The 24,634-nt window shown below is 37.5% G+C and overlaps 1 protein-coding gene across 14 annotated transcripts in view; it reads left to right on the top strand.

Annotated features, from left to right (window-relative positions):
• The window catches only part of SCEL (sciellin), a 115,802-nt gene that overhangs the window by 73,778 nt on the left and 17,390 nt on the right, over positions 1-24,634 (top strand). For 11 of the 14 annotated variants that reach the window (XM_089303538.1, XM_089303541.1, XM_089303540.1 and 8 more), the window contains 7 exons: positions 26-88; positions 3,837-3,887; positions 4,795-4,857; positions 9,674-9,733; positions 10,208-10,267; positions 10,407-10,463; positions 24,471-24,533. In XM_089303538.1, coding sequence (XP_089159664.1) covers positions 26-88; positions 3,837-3,887; positions 4,795-4,857; positions 9,674-9,733; positions 10,208-10,267; positions 10,407-10,463; positions 24,471-24,533 — 417 coding nt within the window. The remainder of the gene's footprint in view (positions 1-25; positions 89-3,836; positions 3,888-4,794; positions 4,858-9,673; positions 9,734-10,207; positions 10,268-10,406; positions 10,464-24,470; positions 24,534-24,634) is intronic. The other 3 variants (XM_089303544.1, XM_089303539.1, XM_008260072.5) reach the window with 1 other exon arrangement.

The raw sequence follows: 24,634 nt of genomic DNA, 5'->3' as shown, positions 1-24,634 counted from the left end.
TGGTTATTTCTTCCATGTTTTTAAGGGATCAAAGTCTTGACAGTCTCATCAAAGTGGCTCCTGAAACAAACAGAATGAAAGAACAAGGGTAAGGGTTATGGACCTTTTTTATCTTTACATTTTTTCCTCTATTCAACTTAAAAAATATGATAAGGTGCTCTGCTCTACCACAGTGACAACCAGTGATGGAACCCAAAATCAGTAGGTCTTGTGTCACCTACTTAAGGGCTGATGTTTAAGTCTTTGCTCAGGGCTTGCTGGCTATGGGATTTGTGGGAAAGAGAATTCCTTGAGATGCAAGAGTATTCCTTTCCCGGTATGAGATTTATATACCACACTTGAGATTTCCTTAAAACGAGTGGAGATTCCATGGCATGAAGCATTACCCCAGAACAATTTCCCAGAGCTAAGCAGTTGAAAGAAATGTCTTCATGTAATCACAGTTGTCCCTCCTTCTCTGTCCAATATTTATACCATATCTTCTAAGTTCCTTCTACCCTGACAATTTCTAAAGTTGGAGGAGGTTTTAAAAATTGGATTCATCTTGGTGTAGGGTGTGTGGCATAGTGGGTAGGGCTGTTGCCTGCGACACCAGCATCCCATGTGGGCACCTATCTATCTTTCTGCCGATGGTCTGGGAAAGGAGCCAAGTGCCTGGATTTCTACCACCCATATAGAAGACCCAGATGAAGTTCTTGGCCCCTGGATTCTGCCTGGCTCAGCCCTGGCTATTGCAGCTACTTGGAGAGTGAACCAGCAGATGAAAGGCCTCTCTCTCTCTCTCCCTCTCTCTCTCTCCTTCTTTAACTCTGACCTTCAAAAATCAATTTTTACTCAGTTTGTTGAAATAATAGTGAATGCAAAGAATGCATTTGTCTTTTATGGAGAATTTTTTCTAAGACAAACAGTGTTTGCTGTGCCTGAGCCAGTGCAAACAGAGGAGTGCCACACGCCACACACTGATAAGCTTTGGATTCCTTTATTGCCAGCAGTTGAGTGGATTCTCGGCCCTGAAGCTCAAAGCAACAGGGTTCATAAAGGCAAAAACCGCAGGGAGGGGAGGGAGAATACATGGTTGCTAGGGTGAAGATGACCTAAGGGCTATGTGAAACTAATATCAATTGCAATCTTGACAATACCAGTTACAATCTTGACAATACCAACATTAGTCCAGATATCAACCTAAATCATATGTGGGATATGTGTTTTAAGCTTGAGTGATCATGCTAAGGAGTTTCTAGGTTCTGCCAAGTGGGATGCAGTGTACTGTTATTATCTAAGTTTGAGACCATGGTTAGTTTCAGACCATAGTCTCACGGTAGGGCTGCTTTCTCAAAATGGGGTCCAGGGTGCTCTAAAATTGAGTCCCTACTGTCAAGGTGTCACTTCATGTTAAATAAATGAAGAAGCATAACAAAACCATGAAGTGATAAATATATATTTTTAAGTTAGTTTCAATGTGTTACATACAAATGATTCTAAGATATGTATCTTCTTCATATATGTTTTTTTAAAGATTTATTTATTTATTTATTTGAAAGAGTAACAGAGAGGGAGAGACAGATGTAACTTCTTTGTGATGATTGCCTGTCTTAATTTGCATATATGAATGCTCTCTATATTTACAACATGTAGCTATCAAACAGAGCTAATTTAGACTAAATCAGAATTCAGAAACTTCTTCTTAAAGGGCTAGATAATTCACTTTGAGGGGTGGGGCAAAACAGCTCTGTTTTAACCCATCGATTCTCCCAGTAGAGTGAAGTCAGCCATAGAAAGTAATTTGTAAAAAATGGGTAAGCCAGACTGCAGGCTGGATTTAACTTAATGGCCACAGTTTTCTTACCACTAGACCAGATAGTGATTTGTCTGAGTGAGAAAGAAAGTCCAGCTCCGTGTGTATGTGAGGTGGCTTCTAAAATATAGCCTGCTCCCCCCACCTTTTAGAGTACATATATTTATTCAATAACTTTGTGTTTACAGATATAATCACTTCATCTAAATATTTACTCTTAAGTTACCCTTAGATCTTATTCACTAAATAAAAATACACCTTTACTGTCATTGCCTGAGGGTCTGGATTGATGGGAAATAATATAATACTTTGCATTCCTGATTTTAAGCCAGTCAAAGGCAGTCCTCTTTTGTCCTCCCAAGATGACTTTGTTTCTGAAAGTGAACTTGGCTTTCATTATGTGACCTTTTCCTATTCAGCATCTGAGCTGCTATTTTATTAGTCATGTGCTACCATTTGTTGCTTTTGGTTGAGTGTCCAATTCTTGTTGGTAAAAAGATTCTTTTTTTTTTTTTTTAATTTTTTGACAGGCATAGTGGACAGTGAGAGAGAGACAGAGAGAAAGGTCTTCCTTTGCCGTTGGTTCACCCTCCAATGGCCGCCATTGGCTGGCCATTGGCCAGCGCACCGCACCTATCCGAAGGCAGGAGCCAGGAGCCAGGTGCTTCTCCTGGTCTCCCATGGGGTGCAGGGCCCAAGCACTTAAGCCATTCTCCACTGCACTCCCTGGCCAAAGCAGAGAGCTGGCCTGGAAGAGAGGCAACCGGGACAGAATCCGGTGCCCCGACCAGGACTTGAATCCGGTGTGCCGGCGCCGCTAGGCGGAAGATTAGCCTAGTGAGCCATGGCGCCGGCTGGTGAAAAGATTCTTAAGTCCAAAGAACATTTACAGACTATGTGGTCTTGGATAAATTGCTTAATATCCTTAAAACCTCAGGTTCTTTATCTGTAAAGTCAGGATCCTAAGAGTTAATTAATTTCTTCATGATTCGCTAGAAAAAAACCATGCAATTATGCTTGAAAAGCATTTTGTTCTCAACTACATATTTGTTACACATTATCTACTAGTATTATTATTACTGTTACTAATTTTTTCTTCGTTTTGTTGATTCTCCATAGACCCACTTAATATTCACTCGAAGAAATACCAAAGAGATTATCCTATTAAGTTGAACCTTATGAAATTACCAATATTCACCTATTTTTGCCCCACAAAATAAAAATTAAATTACTTCAACATAATAGAATAAAAAACTTTATATGGAAGGCTTTGTACATGATGAAATGAGATTAGTCCCAAAGATAGACTATGTGATTCAAGTCTTTCTGGTCCTTTTTGTTTTGGGCATATATAATGTATTATCCAATAATAAAGCCTATCAAATCAGCCTTCTTGCTTAGGCTTTTTGGACTTAGGTTTGGTATGAGAGCCCAGTGTGATAATAATAGGAGTTATTTAGAGCTTTGATTGTCTATTTGATTGTTCAGAATAAAAACATAAATTATATAGTCGGAAGTCTTGCTTGTTATAATTTAATTTTACATAAAATGTGGTTCTTTTAGCATCTCACAATGGCATCAGTGCTTGTATATTCACATTATGAATGTTAACTGCACAAGTTTAACTTAAAATCTGGAAATAACTGTTTTAAAAACACTAAGGTTTTATTTTGTTTGTTTTGAAAAAAGAAGCAAGGAACATATTGTAATAATAAATAATTTTGTATTTTCTCTTTCTCATTACAACCTCAAAATATTCTCAATTCTAATTGTACTATATATATCTAAAATGACACATAATGAGTCTGAGTAATTCTGCTTTGAGGTTGACTTGAAAGAAAAAGAATAGAACTAAATTCTCATATAGAAAGATGTGCAAGAGACAAATTGATAGTAGCCAACTGTTTCTACATAGGACTGAAAAGGAGTTTTGTACTAACAACCGTTATTTGATTCAAAATTAAAGTTGAAAACTGTACAGATTATTGATTTTAACTGATTGTGTTAGCTATTGAAACTTACAATACTTTTTTATTTTTAGAAATGAAGACCTGGAGAATCTTAACAGAGTGATCCCCTCACCAAACAAAAGGTAAGCTTAAGTCTCCTGAGCAAATCTCCAATTTATACCAACAAATAAAATTATTTGGCTAGGGATATTTTGAAAGGGACAGGCTAAAAATTAAAACAAGTTGATTTGTTGATGTGTGATAATGCTAGATAGATTTTCCTTTCATTATTGCTTCTATTTATTTCATTGTAGTGTTTAAAATGATAACACCAAAGCTAATTATGTATAATTACCACTTGAGAAATTCCTTTGGACGTAGTAACAACTGGATTGTAACTAAATTTATGCTTAATAAATCAGAAAATGAGTAAACCAAAGAATATTGATTTTCTACTATCTCATAAGCCCAAGAATTAATATTTAAGTGACCCATAAGAAAACATATTTGATTAGAATATATTTGCATGACAATGAATTTACTTCTTTGAGAAACTAAAACTATTATATACTGGAGCAAAAGTTAATAAAGAGTGTGGCAGAGAAATTCCTTGCTACCACTCATAGAATTATTGTGAAGATGAAGTTGGGGGAAAGTGTTGCAGAGATGAAAAGAATTATTGTGAACAGAGGGAGGAAGGGCACAGGAGGAAGCAGTGTGGGATGTGGGTACAGTTGCTGAGGTTTCAATTTTGATTCACTCTCAGCCACTTTTTTTGGTGTCTGGCTCTAGGGAGTGTCTAAATCTTTCTAAATCTCAATTTCTTTCTTTATAAAGTAGTGGGTGGAGACTGTGGTGATATGTGCTTCATTGAGTTGTTTTGAGGGTTGAAAAACGATGATTAATGTATATATAAATCAGAAATAGTAAGCCTACAACTTTTTGCACTAGGAGTCCACTGAATGAGTTACAAATATAAACAAAAATACCATTCATGACATTTGATATTTTGTGGTTGGATTTGATCTTTTTCATTTTATTTTGTTTCAGCAGTGAAAACACTCTTGATGAACCCAGTAATGTAAGCCTCAAAGCTGCCAAAAATACTTCTGGGTAAGAAAAGAATTATTCATTTGTTTGTTTTCCCTTAACTAAACACAATATTAATATAAATAACATATTCATTTTATGGACAAATTTAATGTTGGCCTTGAAAAAATAGTCACATTAAAGAAATTATTTGAAAGACAGAGAGGAAAGAGAGAGATGGAAAGACGGACAGATAGACACAAAGTGACAGACAGAAAGAAGTAATTCTCATTCTCTGGTTCATTCTACAAATGCCAGCAACAGCTATAGCTGAGCCAGGTGGAAGCCAGGAGCCCAGAACTCAACTTGGGCCTCCAACGCTGGTGATAGGAACCCAGGTATTTGAACTAGCACCACTGCCCCCCAGGGTGCTCATTAGTAAGCAAATGAAATTAGGAGCAGTGCCGGCACTTGAACTCAAGTCCGATATAGGATGTGGGTATCTTTAACTGCTGTACCAAATACCCACCCCATCAGTTTTTATATTCACATACAAACTGATATATCTATTTGTTAACATCAAGAAAGAGGCAGTTGTATGAAGATGACTTCATTTCTGTCAGCCTCAAGAAAAGCAGCTGAAGGGAGAGATTGGAGAAGCATGGGGTAGGAATATAACTAGTCCACAGCTTTTTATATTTTGCCTTTTTTGTATGTGGTATTTGTATTCTTTTGTCTCTGGAATGGATTAAAATTTATTAATGATAATTAACTTTAAGGAAAAGACCCACACAATTCATTAGACTCATCATTAGCGTACCACTGACTTCTTGGGAAAGTGTTTTCTGATAGTCAGTGGAAATTTTATTTATCATCCGTCAGAGGGTTTGCTTTTCCCAGCAAATTTATGGACCTGAAATTTGAGAATTCTGTAAGTAGTGTCTATAAGATAATGAAATTTACTTTTTGTCTCTAATTGTATGAAAATTTTTATTTCATTACACATTACTATAATGTACGTATCTGCCTTATCTGTCTTAAGAATGTTTTCATGATTTCCTTTGGCAAGTTTTGTTGGTTCTTACAAAAATCACAAAATTTGAGAAGTGCAAGGAAGGAACCTTAGATAATCTTGACCTAGTTAAATGAACAATCTTGAAAATCACTGTTCCAGTTAAACTTGTTCGTTTTGTCAATGAGGAAATTAAGACTCAGGAAGGTTGAGGGGTTTGACCAGGGTCACCGAGAAAATGAGTGGAAGAGTGAAAGTGGCTCTGTGATCTCTTAGGCAGTGAATAATTACTGAGTACCTCCTATGTTCACAGCTTACAACTAGGTATCATTAGTTGCACATTAGGGTAATTATAGGCTGCGGACACCAAGAAGAGAATTCGGTAGTCATACTCAATCTTATTAAAGCAGGCAATTAACATAGATTAAAGCTAATTATGTTCCAGGGGCATAGAGATGTTACTCTAAGACAATAATAGGTTGTCAGTTTAAAATATTACATTTTCAAGCACTCACATACTGCTTGCTGAATATAGAATGTATTGTCAGTGATTAGCATTTAGAGGAAAAAAAATACATTAAAAACCTAATATAATAAACACTAAGGTAATACAATTCATACTCCTGGAGTCCTATGAATAGAGATTAGAGATAGACACAGATTAGAGATTATCCAGTCAAAGCTTTTCATTTGTAGATAAGAATACTAAAGCCAGGGGCAAAGATCTCATAGCCTTCTGTGAAGTCTCCTAATTGACAGCCCAACTTGAGTCACAACCCCCAGCACATAGTCTTTGCTCTTCAAATGAATGACTGTTCATTAAGCACCTCAAGAAATAGTGTAGGCTGTCAAGAAGTGATTGCTACTGTTGTAGGACAACCAGAAGACATCCTTTACTGTTCTCTAAGGGTCACTTGAAGTATTCTTCATAGATGACAATGCACAAATGTGCAAATGACAGCAGAACACATTACTGCTTTGAACTCCCTGGAAGTAATAATACCCAAATATTCTAATGGATACTTTACTATATTTTTAAGCAAATTTAATGTAGTAACTTAAGAAGCAAAAATGCTTATTGCTTTTGTATAAAATTTAGATGTCCTTTGTTTGCCAGATCCAAATCCTGAAAAAAAAAGTCTGTATGTTTATTATTTTCAATTCATTGAGATAAATTACATAATACTATTGATCCAAAAGTACAGCAGTGTTCCATTGATCCATGATTTTTTTTTTCTTTTGACAGGCAGAGTGGACAGTGAGAGAGAGAGAGAGAGAGAGAGAGAGAGAGAGAAAGGTCTTCCTTTTGCCGTTGGTTCACCCTCCAATGGCCGCTGTGGCCGGCGCACTGCGCTGATCCGAAGCCAGGAGCCAGGTGCTTCTCCTGGTCTCCCATGTGGGTGCAGGGCCCAAGGACTTGGGCCATCCTCCACTGCACTCCTGGACCATAGCAGAGAGCTGGAGAGGAAGAGGAGTGACCAGGACAGAATCTGGCGCCCCGACCGGGGACTAGAACCTGGGGTGCTGGCGCCGCAGGCAGAGGATTAGCCTACTGAGCCATGGCGCCAGGAAGATCCATGATTTTTGTTAGGAGTAGGGATAGAACATAGCATGAATTTTTGTTTTCTAAGCTAGGGTTTCTTCTTTTTTCTAATTTTTTTTTTAATTTTGTTTAAGGAATACAACTTCATGAATTTAATATATACAGCTTTGGGAACATGATGCTTCTTCCCCCTCTACCTCCCTCCCACCCATACTCCCGTCTTAAACTAAAGTTTTAGTAACAGTGGGTCACAACCCGTTAAAGTGTCTTGCAATTAAATTAGTGAGTGTCAATCAATATTTCCCCCTTTAATTGAATTAGAGGAATTGAATAGAAAATTTTGGAGTCTGTTTTATGTAGTAAGGATATTATTTCATGAAATATGTACTTGTGTCTGTATATTTGTCTGTTAAAAAGAGTAGTGGGCTGTGATGTAAAATGTTTCTTATTAGGTCTTGTAAAACAGTGATTTGAATTCAGATTTTCTGTGCTTAGCAGAACAGTAAAAATGGAAGCTCCCATATCTTTATTTTCTGTGCTGTTTATTATGCTGGCCATGGATATTATATATGAATTTACACTAAAATATTGAGATTAATTTTATATATTAAAAACTATAGCTTTTGAACATACTGTTCCCATCTGCAAAGTTTTATGATTTGTTATTTTTCCTTTTAATATGTGAAATTAACCTCATTTTAAGGATTGTTGTCTTTCTGGTACAATTTAGCTTTATAACAGATTTTTTTTCTTACCTCTGTTATCTCAGCACCTGTTTTATAACAGATTTTACAATCCATTTATACAAGGAAATTGTTTTGAATAGTTCTCATATGCCGTTCATTCTTTGGATGGTATTTATAGATACCAGTTGATTATCTTTAATTGAGAATATTATAATTGAAGAGAATTCAAAACACTAAAAATTCAATTAGGGATTTTCCACCTACTGTGCAGAGCTGAGAACCATGGCAATGAAGCTGAATGAAGCCAGGACATGAGAAGTACACTTTGTGGAAAGGCAAGGGCTGATGGAGGCCATGTAGACCTTTACTAGACTTTCTTGATGAATAATCTCGAAATTGCTTTGCTTTAGTTCATATCTTTGCATCAATCCCTTTGTTGAGTAAAATATATTTGATTTTTATATCAAGAAAAAAGACTTTCAGGGGGAGGAGTACAGTCAAGGTGTCCACAGTGGCACTGGAAGTAGATGTTGTCAGTTCTCCAGTTTCTTTCCATGGCACCTGCCATATATTTCTCCACACAAATATAGAACAAGAATTTAGAGGAACACTGAAAAACCACTACTTTCCAGTCCACCAAGACAGTGAATGATAGTGGACCATGTGGGAGGAAATAATGTTTGGTGACTTAGAAAAGAAGCTGATAGAGCTTGGAGTACCGGATGGACAGTTTTCAGAGCATGAAACTAAGTTAACTATGAATAATTGAGTTTAATTTAGTTTTCAGTTACGATAGAAGAAAGTCACAATTATGGGTTGTTGGAACTCCTTTTTACCAAGCCTTCTGTTAAGAATAGTCTCAGTTTGAGAGCTTAGTTGTTTTTTTTTTTTTTTTTATAATTGATAGTCTTAGTTTTTTTTTTTTTTAATAGTTGGCTTTTTTCCAAGCAATGAGATGTTCCTCTCTCCTTTTTTTTTTTTTTTTCTTTTTTCTTTTTGACAGGCAGAGTGGATAGTGAGAGAGAGAGACAGAGAGAAAGGTCTTCCTTTTGCCGTTGGCTCACCCTCCAATGGCTGCCATGGCTGGCGCGCTGCGGCCAGCGCACCGCGGCTGGTGCACCGCGCTGATCCGAAGGCAGGAGCCAGGTGCTTCTCCTGGTCTCCCATGGGGTGCAGGGCCCAAGTACTTGGGCCATCCTCCACTGCCTTCCCGGGCCACAGCAGAGAGCTGGCCTGGAAGGGGGCAACCGGGAAAGAATCCGGCGCCCCGACCGGGACTAGAACCCGATGTGCCAGTGCCACAAGGCAGAGGATTAGCCTATTGAGCCGCGGCGCCGGCCGATAGTCTCAGTTTTTGAACATGCTTCAGAGATAAGCACACTGGAATCAATTTGAATCTTCATAATGTTAAAACAATTCAGAGAGAAAAATTGTCAGTCTCTCTAGCCATCATGCCCTGGAAGATACACTCTAGTAATAAAGCACTTGAATGCAGAGTCAGTTTTCTTCCCTTCCCTGGGTTGGTTAGAAAACATACTTCATGGTTGTTCTATAAGCAAGCTATATATAACTCCATTACCTTTTCTTGCCATTTCCAGTGACCTTAAACCCATTTATCTCTATCCCAAGCCACTTTAATATTTTTTTTTCTGTTTAAAGAAACCATGATCTTGATAAACTCATCAAGGTGAATCCTGAAATTCTTGCAACCAACCAAAGGTAATTATATTATTTTTAATCTGTTCTGGTCAGGAAATATATTTTGTTTTATAATTTCAAGCAGATTTACAACCTTAATAATCTTTATTTTTTAAAGATTTTATTTATTTTGTTTGAGAGTTAGAGTTCCAGACAGTGAGAGAGACAGAGAGAAAGGTCTTCCTTCCATTGGTTCACTCCCCAGATGACCGCAACAGCCGGAGCTGCACCAATCCGAAGCCAGGAGGCAGGCACTTCTTCCTGGTCTCCCATGTGGGTGCTGGGGCCCAAGGTCTTGGACCATCTTCTACTGCTTTCTCAGGCCATAGCAGAGAGCTGGACTGGAAGAGGGGCAGCTGGGACTAGAACTGGCGCCCGTATGGGATGCCGGCGCTGCAGGCAGAGAATTAACCTACTACTCCATTGTGCCAGCCCCAACCTTAATAATCCTAACAAAATAATTAATCTGTTCTCTTTTTATTGTTCTATTTTCAGAAACCAAGATCTGGATAACCTCATCAAAGTGAATCCTGCAGTAATCAGAAGCAATCAGAGGTAATTAAATGAAAGCAATCAAGTCATGTTTTCATCTGTCTCTTGCCTCTGAATGACGTGCATTGATAATGTTGGTTTATTGACCTCATACAACTCAATATCCTATTACTAATGTCAGCTTCCTTTTTCTTTTAAACAGCTCAGAGTTGGACCATCTCATTAAAGTGAAACCTTCAGCTCTCAGAAACACTAGTCGGTAAATGACCTTGCCTATCTTGATATAATCCCAAGGTTCTAGGGTAGGAATTCTGTTTCTTTTTTTCTTTTTAAAGAAGGATTTTATCTTTCTTTAGTGTTTTAAATTAGAACACTTGCTAGAACATACAAAATATGAGTCTTAGAAGTTGGAGATTACAAATTTGTTTAATTTAATTTTTATTTTCTATCTTCTATTTTTAAATAGAGAAATATATAGTACATTAACATTATCCATAGACACCCTATTGTGTAATAAACCCCAGAACATATTACTCCTATGTAGCTCTAATATAGTACCTGTCAACCAACCATTCCCCATCCCTGTCTCCTTACTTTCCAGCCTCTGGTAGTCACCATTATTTTTAGCTTTTTTGAGATCACCTATTTTTTAGTCTCCACGGATGAGTGAGATCATGTGATACTTGTCTCTCTGTGCCTGGCTTATTTCACTTAAAATGACTTCCATTTCCATTCATATTGTTGTAAATGATAAGATTTCAATCTTATGGCTAAGTGGTATTCCATTGTATATACATACCACATGTTTTTATCGAGTTCATTGGTGGATGGACACTTAGGTTGTTTCCATTTGTTGGCTACTGTGAATATTGCTGTAATAAGCATGAGTGTGCAGATATCTCTTCAACAAATGGATTTCATTCCCTTTGATATATACCTACTAATGGGATTTCCAGAGCATATAGTAGACCTACTTTTAATATTTTGAGGAACCTCCCTTCTGTTTCCAGCCAAAAGGGCTTCCTTTTCTCTATACCCTGGCCAATTCTTGTTATCTGTTATCTTTTGACATGAGCTAATTTATGATTGAGGTGATATCTCATTGTGATTTTGATTTGCATTTCCCTAATGATTACTGATATTGAACATTTTTTGACTCTGCTTAATTTGTATGTCTCCCTTTGAGAAATGTCTATTTATATCTACTGCCCATTTTCAAATTAGATTATTTGCGTTGTTTTCTTGCTTTCTTTATTTTTTTTGTTATTCAGTTGTTTGAATCCCTTATATATTCTGAATATTAAGCACTTGTTAAATGTATAATTTACATATGTTGTCTGTCATGCTATAGTTTATTTCTTCATTCTGTTGGTTGTTTCCTTTCCTATGGAAAAGCTCTTTAGTTTGCAGAAATCTCATTTGTCTATTTTTTATCTTATTTCCTGTGCTTTTTTGGTCTGATCTAGAAAATCCTTGCCCATTCCAATGTCCTGAAGTGTTTTCCCTATATTTTCTTGTAATAATTTCAAAGTTCCAGGTCTCACATTTAGGTCTGTAACTCATTTTGAGTTAAGGGTCTTGTTTCATTCTTCTGCATGTGGATATCCAATTTTGCCAGCACCACTGATTAAAATAACTATCTTTTTCCCAAGGCATGTTCTTAACCCCTTTGTCAAACATCAGTGGATATAGAAGTGTGTGTTTACTTCCAGGGTCTATATTCCATTTCAGTGGTCTGTGGATCTGTTTTTATTCCAATATCATTGCTGTTTTAATTACTGTAGCTACTTAATGTATTCTGAAGTCAAGTAGTGCAAAGCCTTCTGCTTTGTTCATTTTGTTCAAGCTTGCGTTAGCTATGCTGGGCCTTTTGTGGTTCCAGACAAATTTAGTACCTTTTTCCCTAGGTCTGTGAAAAATATTATTGGAATTTTGGTAGGGATTACATTGAATCTGCAAGTCATTTCATGTAGTAGGCACATTTTAATGATAATGAGTCTTCTAATCCATGATCAAGGGATATCTTTATATTTCTTTGTGTTCTCTTTATTTTCTTTCATCAATGATTTATAGTCTTTATTATACAGGTTTTTTTGTTTTGTTTTGTTTTTATCTGTTTGGTTCAATTTATTCCCAGGTGTTTTTAAATAGTTTTTGTGAAAGGTATTGCTTTCTTACTTTCCTTTTCAGATGAATCATGATTTGTTTATAGCAGCATTACTGATTTTTTTTTTTTTTTTTTTTGACAGGCAGAGTGGACAGTGAGAGAGAGAGACAGAGAGAAAGGTCTTCCTTCGCCGTTGGTTCACACTCCAATGGCCGCTGCGGCCGGTGTGCTGCGGCCAGCGCACCGTGCCTATCTGAAGGCAGGAGCCAGGTGCTTCTCCTGGTCTCCCATGGGTTGCAGGGCCCAAGGACTTGGGCTATCCTCCACTGCCTTCCCGGGCCACAGCAGAGAGCTGGCCTGGAAGAGGGGCAACTGGGAAAGAATCCGGCGCCCCGACCAGGACTAGAACCCGGTGTGCCAGTGCCGCAAGGCGGAGGATTAGCCTATTGAGCCGCGGTGCCGGCCGCATTACTGATTTTTATATGTTGACTTTGTATTCTGCAAATTTGCTGAATTTACTTATTAGTTCTTAGATTTTTGATGGGTTCTCTGGGGTTTTCTATATATGATATTACGTCATCTGTAAACAATGACACATTTGACTTTTCCTTTCCAATTTTGATACCCTTTATTTCTTTATCTTGACCAATTTTTCTAGTTAAGACTTCCAATACAATATTAGATGAAGTTGGTAAAAGTGGGCATTCTTGTATTGTTCCAGATCCTAGGAAATCTTCAGCTTTCCCCCCCATCAATATGTTGCTAGCTATTGACTTTATATATTGTCTTTACTATGTTAATGTATCTTCCATCTATGGATGCTAAATTTTATCAAATGCCTTTGCTAACCCTATTGAAATGATATCCAATAGAATTTCTATTCTTTTAAATTTGTTGAAACTTGTTTTTGACCTACCCTATGTGCTATTGAGAAGAATGTGTATTCTTTTCAAATTTTGTAAATATCTGTTAGATCTAATTGATTTGGGGTGCAGTTTAACTCTGCTGTTTCTTTGTTGGTTTTCTGTTTAGAAGATATGCCCATCACTAAAAATGAATATTAAAGTCCTCTACTATTATTGTGGGGGAATCTATCTCTCCCATTAGGTCTATTAATATTTGCTTTATGTATTTGTGTCCTCCAATATTGAGTGCATATATATTTATAAGTGTCCTTTCCTCTTGCTGAATTGAATTCTTTTCATTTTATAATGGCTTTTCTGATCTCTTTACTGCTTTGGATTTAAGATCTATTTTACGTGATAGAAAGATGGCTACTGCTGCTTCCTTTAGTAATCCATTTGCATGAAATATCTTATTTCCTTTCATTTTCAGTCTGTGAGTATCCTTAGAGGTGAAGTGAGTTTCTTGTAAGCCTAAATTTAGTTGGGTCCTGTTTTTAAAATCTGTTTGGCCACTATATGTTTTTAACTGGAGCATCAAGTTCACTGACATTTCAAGTAATTACTGATAAGTAAGGTCATACTACTGTCAGTTTGATACTTCCTTTGTATTATTATTGTAGTTCTTTTCTTCATTCCTCTCTTACAATCTTCATTTGTGGTTATGTGATTCTTATTTGCTGGTATACTTTGATTTGTATAATTTTTGGTAAGTCTGTTATGGGTTCCTGATTTTTGGTTATCATGATGCTTACAGAGAATTTATTTTGTCATAACAAAGTATCTCCAAGTGATAACAATGTAGCATTGATCATAAAGATAAGGAAAGAGATAAACAAAACACAGAAATAAGAAATCCTAATTTTTCAATTTGCAGCTCTCTATTTGTGCTCCATTTCTCCCCTAATTTTGAATTTTTGGTGTTACACCTGACTTCTTTCAATATTGCCTACCTCCTAACATTTTAATGTAGTGATTTTATTTTTATTTTTTACTCTTCACAGTAAAAAATATACATGGTTTCCAACCATTTATACAATATCAGAGAATTCTGAATTTGTTTATATAATTAGTCTTACCAGTAAGTTTTCCAACTTCTCATATTTTCTTCTTACTTGTTAGGATTCTTTATTTTAGTTTCAAGAACTCTCTTCAGCATTTCTGGTGAGACAGATATGGTGACAATAAATTCTCTCAACTTTTGCTCATCTGGGGATATCTTTATATGTCTCTCAAATCTGGAGGATAACTTTATTAAATACACTATTCTTGACTGGCAATTTTTTCCTTCACCACTGTAAAAGTCTCATCCCATCCCTTCTTGTTCTGTAAGGTTTCTGCTGGGAATTCTACAGTCAGGAAAACTAAGACTGCTTATGTTATTTGTTTCTGTTCTCTTAGATCTTTGAACTCTTTAACCTTGGAGAGCTTGACTATAAAATGTCTTGGGGTTAGACTTGGTTAGGTTGAATGTGTTAGGGACCTTTAACCTTCCTGTACCTGGATAGAAGCATCTTTCTCTAGATTTGGGAATTTTCCATCATTATCTCTTTGAATATGCTATCTACTCCTTTGACATTCTAAAATCCCTCTTGAATCCAAATAATTTGAATATTTGCTCTTTTTGTGCTGCCTTATATTTCCTATAAGGTTTTTTTATTCCCCTTGATTCCTTTTCCCCTTCAACTGTGCATTTTCTTTTTTTTTTTTTAAGATTTATTTATTTGAAAGGCAGAGTTACAGAGAGAGAGACAGAGAGAGATCTTCCATCTGCTGATTCACTTCCCAAATGGTTACAATACCTGGACCTGGGCCAAGCCAAAGTAAGGAGTCAGGAGCATCTTCCAGTTCTCCCACATAAGTGCAGAGACCCTTGGGCCATCTTCCACTGTTTTCCTAGGCACATTATCAGAGAGCTAAATTGGAAGTAGAACAACTGTAACACAAACCAGTGCCTTATAGAATGCTAGCATCATAGGCGTTGGCTTAACCCTCATACACCACAACAGTGGCCATCAATTGTGTATTTTCAAATAGCCTTTCTTTCTTTCTTTCTTTCTTTCTTTCTTTCTTTCTTTCTTTCTTTCTTTCTTTCAGACAGTGATGTGTGTATTTATTCATAATTGACACATACAATCATACATCCATACGCGATCCAGTGTGGTATTACAGTGCATGTACACCACATGTAATGACCAGGTTAATTAGCATACCCGTCACCTCAAATGCTGATCAATTGTGTTGGGAACATGCAGAATCCCATTAGCTACTCTGAGACACACAATTAACTGCAGTGAGTTACCTACCAAGTTACCCCTCCCACCCAGCTGCACCTGTGCACCCATGGCCCATGCTCTTCCTCCTGGCCTCTGGTGATCCCTGTTCTTCTGAGATCAGCTTTCTAAGCTTTCACACCGAAGTGAGAACATGCAGTAGTTTTCCTTCTGTGCTGACACAATGTCCTCCTGCCTCATTTCTGCTGCATCCTTTTTTATGGCTGAGTACTATTCCACTGTATAGAGGTAACCGCATGTTCTTTATCCACTCATCCACCAACGAAGCACCCAGATTGACTCCACACCCTGGCTATGTGAACAGTGTGAATAATCATGTGAGTGCAGGCATCTCTTGGACATTCTGGCTTCCTTTCTTTTGGATATATAAACCCACAGTGGGACTGTTGGACCGTGCGGCAGTTCTGGATCTAGATTTCTGAGGAAACTCCATAATTTCCCACAGGGCCACACTGATTTACACTCCCATCAATGGTGTAGGAGAGCTCCCCTTTCCCTACATCTTCACCAGAATCTTTTTTGTCCTTTAGCCATACTAACAGGTGTGATAGTATTTCACTGTGGTTTTAATTTCCCTTTCCATGATGACTTCATATTCTTGTTGCCCATTTGTGTATCATGGCTACTCAGATCATCAAATAGCCTGTCTTTAAGCTCATTGATTCTTTCATCTTTTTTATCAATTCCATTGATGTCTGTTTGGAGTTCACTTAGTGTACCTTTCAGTTGAAGGACTTGTGCTTGGTTTTGTTTAACTACTTCCATTTCTCATATCTCTCTGCTCAGATATTGAGTCCCAGATATACACTTCTGTTGGTATGGACCTGGGTTCTGAGTCAAGAGTGCTCAGTCTGATGGACTTTTTCTCAGTGGGGCTGGCACTGGGATTCAGCTTGCTCTTGTGCTCCTAAGGAGGAATAGCACTGGAGGGGGAGTGATACAAGCAGCTCATTTCTTCTTGCTTTCTTGAATGCAATTTACGAGGCCCTATGGCCTCTCACCTGACTTCTGTAGCTCCTGTCAAGGTGACTTTGTGTGTGTACAGCTGTTCATATTGGTGTCTGCAGGAAAATTGTTGCCTGAATCTCTTATGCAGCCACAATCTTGGACTTTCTCCCAGTGAGGACCCGTTTATAACCTGAGTGTCTCCTGTCAACAAAGAAATATACCACACTCTTCTGGAATCAACTGCACTGTTTTGGAATCAGTTCTGAGTTTCTTTTATGCACAAAGACAACCTAGTATTTCTTGTCCATAAGACTTCCATGACTAAAATAAAAACGAGTAAAATTAAATAATAAAAAAATTTTTGAAGAAGTTGAATCATCTTGAAAAGGATATTCAGAGTCTTCCAAATTCCAGATCCACAGCTAATGTGGGCTCACAGAATTCTGCAGCAGAGCTTAAACGTGAGTTGAGTTCTGATAATACCATATATTTTGCTATTTTTATGTGATCTCTTTCACTTAAAATGATTTTTAGTGAATTGCCTTGTGCTAGATGTCCTATTTGCTCTGCTAACATGGAATTTTGTCATAATAAATAATAGCTGGAAATCAGAGTCCAATACTCTGAGATGAAGAGAACAAATTGGTGTGTGATAAAAAACTTCCAATCCACTAGGAGAAGAAGGCAGGTTAATACACTGACGTATCATATGGATTCTACCATATTTTCTATAGTAGTGCCTTATTTTTCTCTTTCTGTTTGTATGTTTTTAACACCAGAGTATTGGGGTCTATGAAGTATGAAGGCAGCCGAAAGGAAATTGCTACTAAGAGAGTAGCATTTATCAAACACCTACGATGTGACTGACAATTTGATGCATTTGATCCTCACTCCCAGTGAGAAATATATTTACACATCTTATTTCATAGAAAAGGAAATTGTAGCTCAAAGATACTAAGTAGCTTTGTCAAGAAAGAAATTACACTCTGAATCTAAACTCAGGTACTACTGATGTCACTACCTACAGGAAAAACAGATCTGGGTTAAATCAGCTCAGACTCTATTGATTCCATCTTCATATTCCCCTCCTGTTTCCCTCCTTTCCCTATACCTAGTAAATGGACTATAATCAGATATATTTATTGTAGAGAATTATTCTTAAAATGATGGAGAGAAATCACTTGCCACACTGAAATTTTCTAAAAACAGAAACAGCATTTAATTTTTGGCATGAACCTTGCTACAGAAAATCATATGGAAACATCTTTGTTAAGTAGAACCAGTTCATTTTGTCCCCTTTTTTCTTTTAAAGATGTATTTATTTGAAATTCATTGACAAAGGGAGAGGGAAGGACAGAGAGAAAGCTCTGCCATCTGTTGGTTCACTCCTCAAATGCCAGCAACACCTGGGACTGAGTCGAGTTGAAGCCAGGAGCCTGAAACTCAACTACTCTACCATGTGGGTGATAGGAGCACAGGTACTTGGGCCACCATCTGCTACTTTTTCCCAAGCGCATTAGCAGGAAGCTGGGACAGAAATGCAGTAGCTGGGACTTGAATTTGGCATTCTGATATGGGATGCGGGCATCCCAAGTAGTGGATTAGCCTGCTCCACCACAATACCTTCTCCAGAACCATTTCTTTATAGTGGCATTTGCTGGGTAGACTGTTCTTTTTCTCAGTCAGTTTAAGGAGCTTCCCAATCATATTGGAAGCAGTTAGGCTTAATAATTGCAGTGAAATAACTATGTGTTATGTTGACAATGGTAGCTTTTTCAATAGAGTTTTGCTTTTTGTTTTATTATAAGAAGCTAATTTTATATAAAGAAGGTCATCTTTTTTCAACAATTTCTGGTCAAATATCTTTAGAACAAGGGAATTTACTTTGTATAAATTTGATTACTATGAAAAAGGAATTTAAGGGGCCGTTGTTGTGTATAATGGGTTGAGCTGCCACCTGCAATGCTGGCATCCCATATGGATGCCTGTTTGAGTCCCAGCTGCTCCTCTTATGATGCAGTTCCCTGATAATGCGCCTGGGAAAGCAGCGGAGGATGGCCCAAGTCCTTGGGCCCCTGTACCCACATGGCAGGCCTGGATGTAGGTACTGATGCCTGGCTTCAGCCTGATCCAGACCTGGCCATTGTGGCCATTTGAGGAGTAAACCAGCAGATGGAAGACATGCCCCCTTCTCTCTCTCTCTATCTTTTCTCTCTCTCTCTTTCTGTAACCCTGCCTTTAAAATAAGTGTCATTAAAAAATAAAAGGAAATTTTAAACATTAGCTATCATGTTGTTTTAAGATGACAACTTGATCCACTGTTCTAATTGATGTCTGATTATTCTTTAGTGGTATTCCAGGCTTGATGATAATTAGCCAGGATGTTTGGGGAATATCACAAAACCTACAGGGAATCCTGAACCATCAATTTGAGAGAAGTGACTTCATTCAATTGGTCCAGTCACCTGTGTCTACAATGTTTCCATGCTACCCTGTTGATTTTAATGTAGGTAAAGAAAGGGATATTTTAAAGTGCCTCCTGGTAGGAAGAATCAGCCACAGGGCACTTTTACATCAATTCAGTGTGACACAAGCACTGATTATTTAATAGTATAACAGCCGTGAATCAGAGTTCTTTTATGTGACTTTGCTGACATTTCCAGCAGCTGTGTATTTAATTCACAGTTAGGGGCTGAATAAACCTCAGCCATCGATCAGAACGTAAGCAGGCATCCATGTGCTCCTTTTAGGAACACAGCAACCAGAACAAATGCAGATGTGCGCAGAATTTTCATTTATTCTGTGAGAAATTGCATGATTTTTTGCAGTAACACTTTCATATTTTCATGAACCAACATTATACATGTTCAGTTCTGTGTAGCCTATAGGTTTTTAGACAGATTATTAAAACTAAATTTCTTTTCCTGATTGAATACTGAAAAGCACCTAGTGACACAAAGACCTATCCTTCATCTAAAGTAGAAAATAATATGCTTAACTCTTTATGTTATTATGATTCCATTTTTAAAAAGATTTTTTTTTTTTTATTTGAAAGGCATTTATAGAGAGGAGGAGGAGGAGAGAGAGAATCTTCCAACTGCTGGCTCACTGCCCAAATGAACGCAATGACCAGGGCTTGGCTAGTAGAAAGCCAGGAGCCAGGAGCTTCATCTAGGTCTCCCATGTAGGTGCAGGGGCCCAAGCCCGTGGGCCATCCTCTGTTGCTTTCTCAGATGCATTAGCAGGGATCTGGATTGGAGGAGGAGCAGCCGGGACTTGAAAAGATGCCCATATGGGCTGCAGGTGCTGCAGGCTGTGGTTTAGCACACTGTGCCAGAGGGCCAGGAAACCTATGCTTCCATTTTTAAGAGCTTCCTATTTGGTAATACACATCCTCCAAGTTTTTAGTTATTCCCACAAGTAAAGAGTCTATCTTCTTATTGCATATTTCTCTTATTTCTGTTCAAAACATTAACTTGAGAGTAATCTTTTGACTCTTTCTGTTGCTTCATTCCCCATAATAAATCACTTTGGGCATTTCTCCTAGTAACCTCAGAAAGTGGTCCAAGACACCTCATCATCTCCACTATTGTTGTAGTCTAGATTACTGTTCAGCTTCCTTCTGTTCTCTGTTGCCAGTCTTGCCTTCTGCTCTTCAACTTGTTCACAATACAATAGATTTATCTTCCTAAAACACAAATCTGATCATGCCATTCTTCTGATTAAAATCCTTCAGTTCTCACCGTTGCATTTGATAATGACTATGCTGCTTAACCTGGTCTCCAGAGTCTACCATGATCTGGCCTCCATGGGCTTTCCCGACTGCATCTCCTATTACTCTCCATCCACAAGCAAACCCTACTCATGTACCTTTTGCCTTACACACTCTTCACTCCCCTTTACTCATGATGGTGTGAACTATTCCTGCTTATTCTTGAAGTATAAGCTTAGGTGTGTGTCAGTCAGGCTGTGGGATGCCTCTGATCCTCATATCTGCATCCGGTGTTTTGTTTAGATTTTCGTCACGAATTCTGTCCTTCCTGTCCCATAGCATAGATGTTTTTCAGATTCATCCATTTTGTTTTAAATGACTGGATTTCATTTATTTTTACAGCTGTGTAGTATTTCATAGTGTAGATATCCCAAAATTTCTTTATCCAGTCTTCAGGTGTTGGGCATTTGGGTTGATTCCATGTCTTAGCTATTGTGAAATGAGTTGGAAAAACATGGGGGTGCAGAAAACTTTTTCATGTGCTGGTTTCATTTCCATTGAGTAAATTCCCAGGAACCATGGGAATGGTAGGTCATATGGATCATGGGTCATATGGTAGGTCTATATTCAGATTTCTGAGGTATCTCCATACTGTCTTCCATAGTGGCTTTACCAGTTTACATTCCCAGCAGCAATGGATTAGAGTACCTTTATCCCTACATCCTCACCAGCATTTGTTATTTGTTGATTTCTGTATGAAAGCCATTCTAACTGGGGTGAGGTGAAACCTCAGTGGGGTTTTGACTTGCATTTCCCTGATGCTTAGTTATCCTGAGCATTTTTCACAAGTCCGTTGGTCATTTGGCTATCCTCTTTGGAAAAATGTCTGTTTAAGTCTTGCCTGTTTCGTCACTGAGTTGTTCATTTTGTTGTTGTGGAGTTTCTTGATCTCCTTATATATTCTTGTTATTAATCCTTTATCAGCTGAATAGTTTGTAAATAATTTCTCCCATTCTGTTGGTTGCCTCTTCACTTTCCTGAGTGTTTCTTTTGCAGTACAGAAACTTCTCAATTTGATGTAATCCCATTTGTGAATTTTGGCTTTGATTGCTTGTGCCTCTAGGGTCTTTTCTAAAAAGTCTTTTCCTATGCCAATGTCTTGCAGGGTTTCCCCAATGGTCTCTAATAATTTGATGGTATCAGGTCATAGATTTAGGTCTTTAATCCATCTTGAATGGGTTTTTGTGTAAGGTAGGGGTCTTGCTTCATACTTTTGCATGTGGAAATCCATTTTTCCAGCACCATTTTTTTAAGAGACTATCCTTGCTGCAAGGATTGATTTTAGCTCCTTTGTCGAAGATGAGTTGGTTGTGATACTTGGATAGATTTCTGGCATTTCTCTATGATGAAAATTACAAAACCTTAAAGAAAGAAATAGAAGAGGATACCAAGAAATGGAAAAATCTTTCTTTAATGTTTTGTAATTCTCATCGTAGAGATCTTTGACATCCTTGGTTGAATTTATTCCATGGTATTTGATTTTTTTGTAGCTTTTATGAATGGGATTGTTCTTAGAATTCTTTCTCAGCCATGGTATTGTCTGTGTATACAAAGACTGTTGATTTTTGTGTATTGTTTTGTATCCCGTGACTTTTCCAAACTCTTCTGAGTCCCAGTAGTCTCTCAGTGGAGTCTTTTGGATCCCCTATATATAGAATCATGTCAACTGCAAATAGGGATAGTTTGACTTCCTCCTTCTCAAAATGTATCGCATTGATTTCTTTTTCTTGCCTAATGGTTCTGGCTAAAACTTCCAGGACTATATTGAATAGCAATCGTGAGAGTGGACATCCTTGTCTGGTTCCAGATCTCAGTGGGAATGCTTCCAACTTTTCCCCATTCAGTAGGATGCTGGACATGGGTTTGTCATAAATTGCCTTGATTATGTTGAGAAATGTTTCTTCTATACCCAATTTAAAGCATCATTTTTACAATGGGTAAAAGCTCTTTAGCAGTTCTCTGTATCTACACAACTCGTGATTTTCTCAGAATTAATTCCAACTGCTCATAAATGTGTAACGTGTTAAGGTCTTCCTTCTACTGCAACTGCTTTGGAAGGGTTTGGAGTCAAGCCTTTGCTCAACCCTGCAGCATTTGGCAGCACTTCTATAAAAATCTCTTTTCACACTTTGATTCACAGTTCTTCATTTTATGCAGCAGTGTAAAAGACACCGTGCAATAGATGTGATCTTAATTAAAGAACAACAATTTGTTTTTACATCTTTTGGCTTGGAATGTTTATAGGTAGTTTGAATTATTCTATTGGATTTTCTAACATAGTTGATGACATTAATCAATATAAATAGCCAAAGCAAATGCACATTTTGAACTTTCTATGTTGACATAATTATTAGTCTGTTTTATTCAGATTAAAATGTAATAATATACTCTAGCAAACTTAATATGTGGAACTTTTTAATTAAACAAGAAACTTCTATGAAACCATTCATGATTTTTTTATTTGCTGATTGACAAGTGTATCCCTTGGGGAGCATGCTTCTTTGAAGGCATGTGTAGGTTCCAAGTTTGGGATATAGTTGTTGGATTTGTAAGATTGTAGCTTCTGTTCATGTCCCCCATACAATAGGTAAAATCCAAAAGTGTCTGGGAAAGAGATGCAGGGAGAGCAGAGATGCAGTATTTGCAGCAGCTGGAAGTGGAAAGAACTGGAGGAATAGAGGATGGCGACCATCAGGCTAAAAAGCTGCATTTAATCACATGTGAGCAGAGGCGGATCTGTGCTCATTTGCTAGACATGTAACAAAGCACCAGACAGCATGGCTTCAACACATGTGTTTATTTTCTCAGTTCTGAAGGCTACTTGTTCAAGATCAAGCTGTCACCAGGACTGGTTTCTTCTGAGACCAAGTGGAAAGGATCTGTTCTAGGCCTCTCTGCTTGTCTTGTATATGGCATCTTCCCCATATGTCTTTGTTCATTCTGTGCATGTCTGATTCAAACTTTCCTCTTGTAAAGATTTCAGTTATGTAATATGGTTACCCCCTGTAAAGAGCCTGTCTTTAAATAAGGTTGTATTCTGATGTCCCAGTGGTTAGGACTTCAACATATAAATTTGGGAGGGTATACAGTTCAACCCATAACAAATACCAAAAGTAATTAAATTCAGTGATAGCATCTGGGTAGGAAAGGAAGGAAAGGTGTATTTAGGAGTAAAGTAAGGCAGGCCCTGGGCGATTGATAGAAATGAAAGTGAAATATTCATAATTGGCTTCCTGGTCTTTGTCTACATGGTCATAGAACACACCATGTACCTAGATATGGATGGGGCAGACCACCTTAAAGGCTTAGAGTCTAGGCTAACACCTTCTCCTCAGGCCTTTGAATACCTTTTTCCAGACCAGGTAAGGTAGTAACAGATCTCTCCAAAGAAGAAAGAGAATTTAAATTAATTTAATCCAGCCCATAAGTATGGAGCAGCTACTAGTTGCAAGTCCATGTTAGGTCAGAATGATATGACCTCACTCTCTAGTTGAAATGAAAGCCAACAATTTACTTCAAACATGGTGCTCAGTTCCCTCAACGTTAGCAATGGAGGAGAATCACTGCAAGGGACAAAGTTCCAATTGGCCAAGATTCCCATTTCCTGGTGACTATTCACCATTTGCCACTGCCAACCATTCCAGTTCTACATTCCAGGAAACTGAATTAAGGAATACCAGAAACCCCCATTTCCTTTTATTTCACTATCTCCAAGTTTTTAGTGAAATATTAGTCAAGCAGGTGGCATGTATGAACTCTCAACTCTTCTGTAAATTGGTTAATTTTTCTTTGGAAAACTTGGACTTTCTGAGCCTCAGATGCTGTCCTGAGGAATTTTGTGATAAAGAAGAGGTAATCTATGGGAAAATACACAACAGTACCTTGTGACACAAAGGTAGTATACATTAAATGTAAGCTGAGTATAAATATCAATCAATGGTTTCTTTTCAAGCTAGATTTCCCATACCTTGCAAAAATAAGTTTTTTATTTCTCTTTCACAATGTATTCCATACTTACATATTTGATTCATAAATTCTATGGAACAAATAGCTCAGTGTCAGATTTGTAATCTCACTTTTATCTTATAGAACACAAATGACTAAATCTAAGATAATGTGATGCTTTTTAAATTTTTATTCTAATGTTTGTTTATTTCCTAAAATTATGCTGTAGCTAAATAATATATATGTATATATTTGCACATGGTGCATGTTTATGTGTGTATATATTCTTTTTCTTTAGAGATCAAGACCTGGCAAATGTAATTGAGGTAAATTCTCATGTGTCTGAAAATAAGAATGGAAGGTAAGGTTTATTATAATTTTGAGTATCATATGCACTTGTATTAATATTGTAACTCCAAAATGTTTTTCTGGAGAATTGAATTGTAGTATTTTATTTAAATA

This window comes from Oryctolagus cuniculus, chromosome 9 (assembly GCF_051225735.1).
Source record: "Oryctolagus cuniculus isolate XC-2025 breed Fujian yellow rabbit chromosome 9, ASM5122573v1, whole genome shotgun sequence".
NCBI classification, from domain to species: Eukaryota; Metazoa; Chordata; class Mammalia; order Lagomorpha; family Leporidae; genus Oryctolagus; species Oryctolagus cuniculus.
The sequence above is the reverse complement of the archived record's forward strand: the minus strand, read 5'-3'. Positions and strand labels throughout refer to the sequence as shown.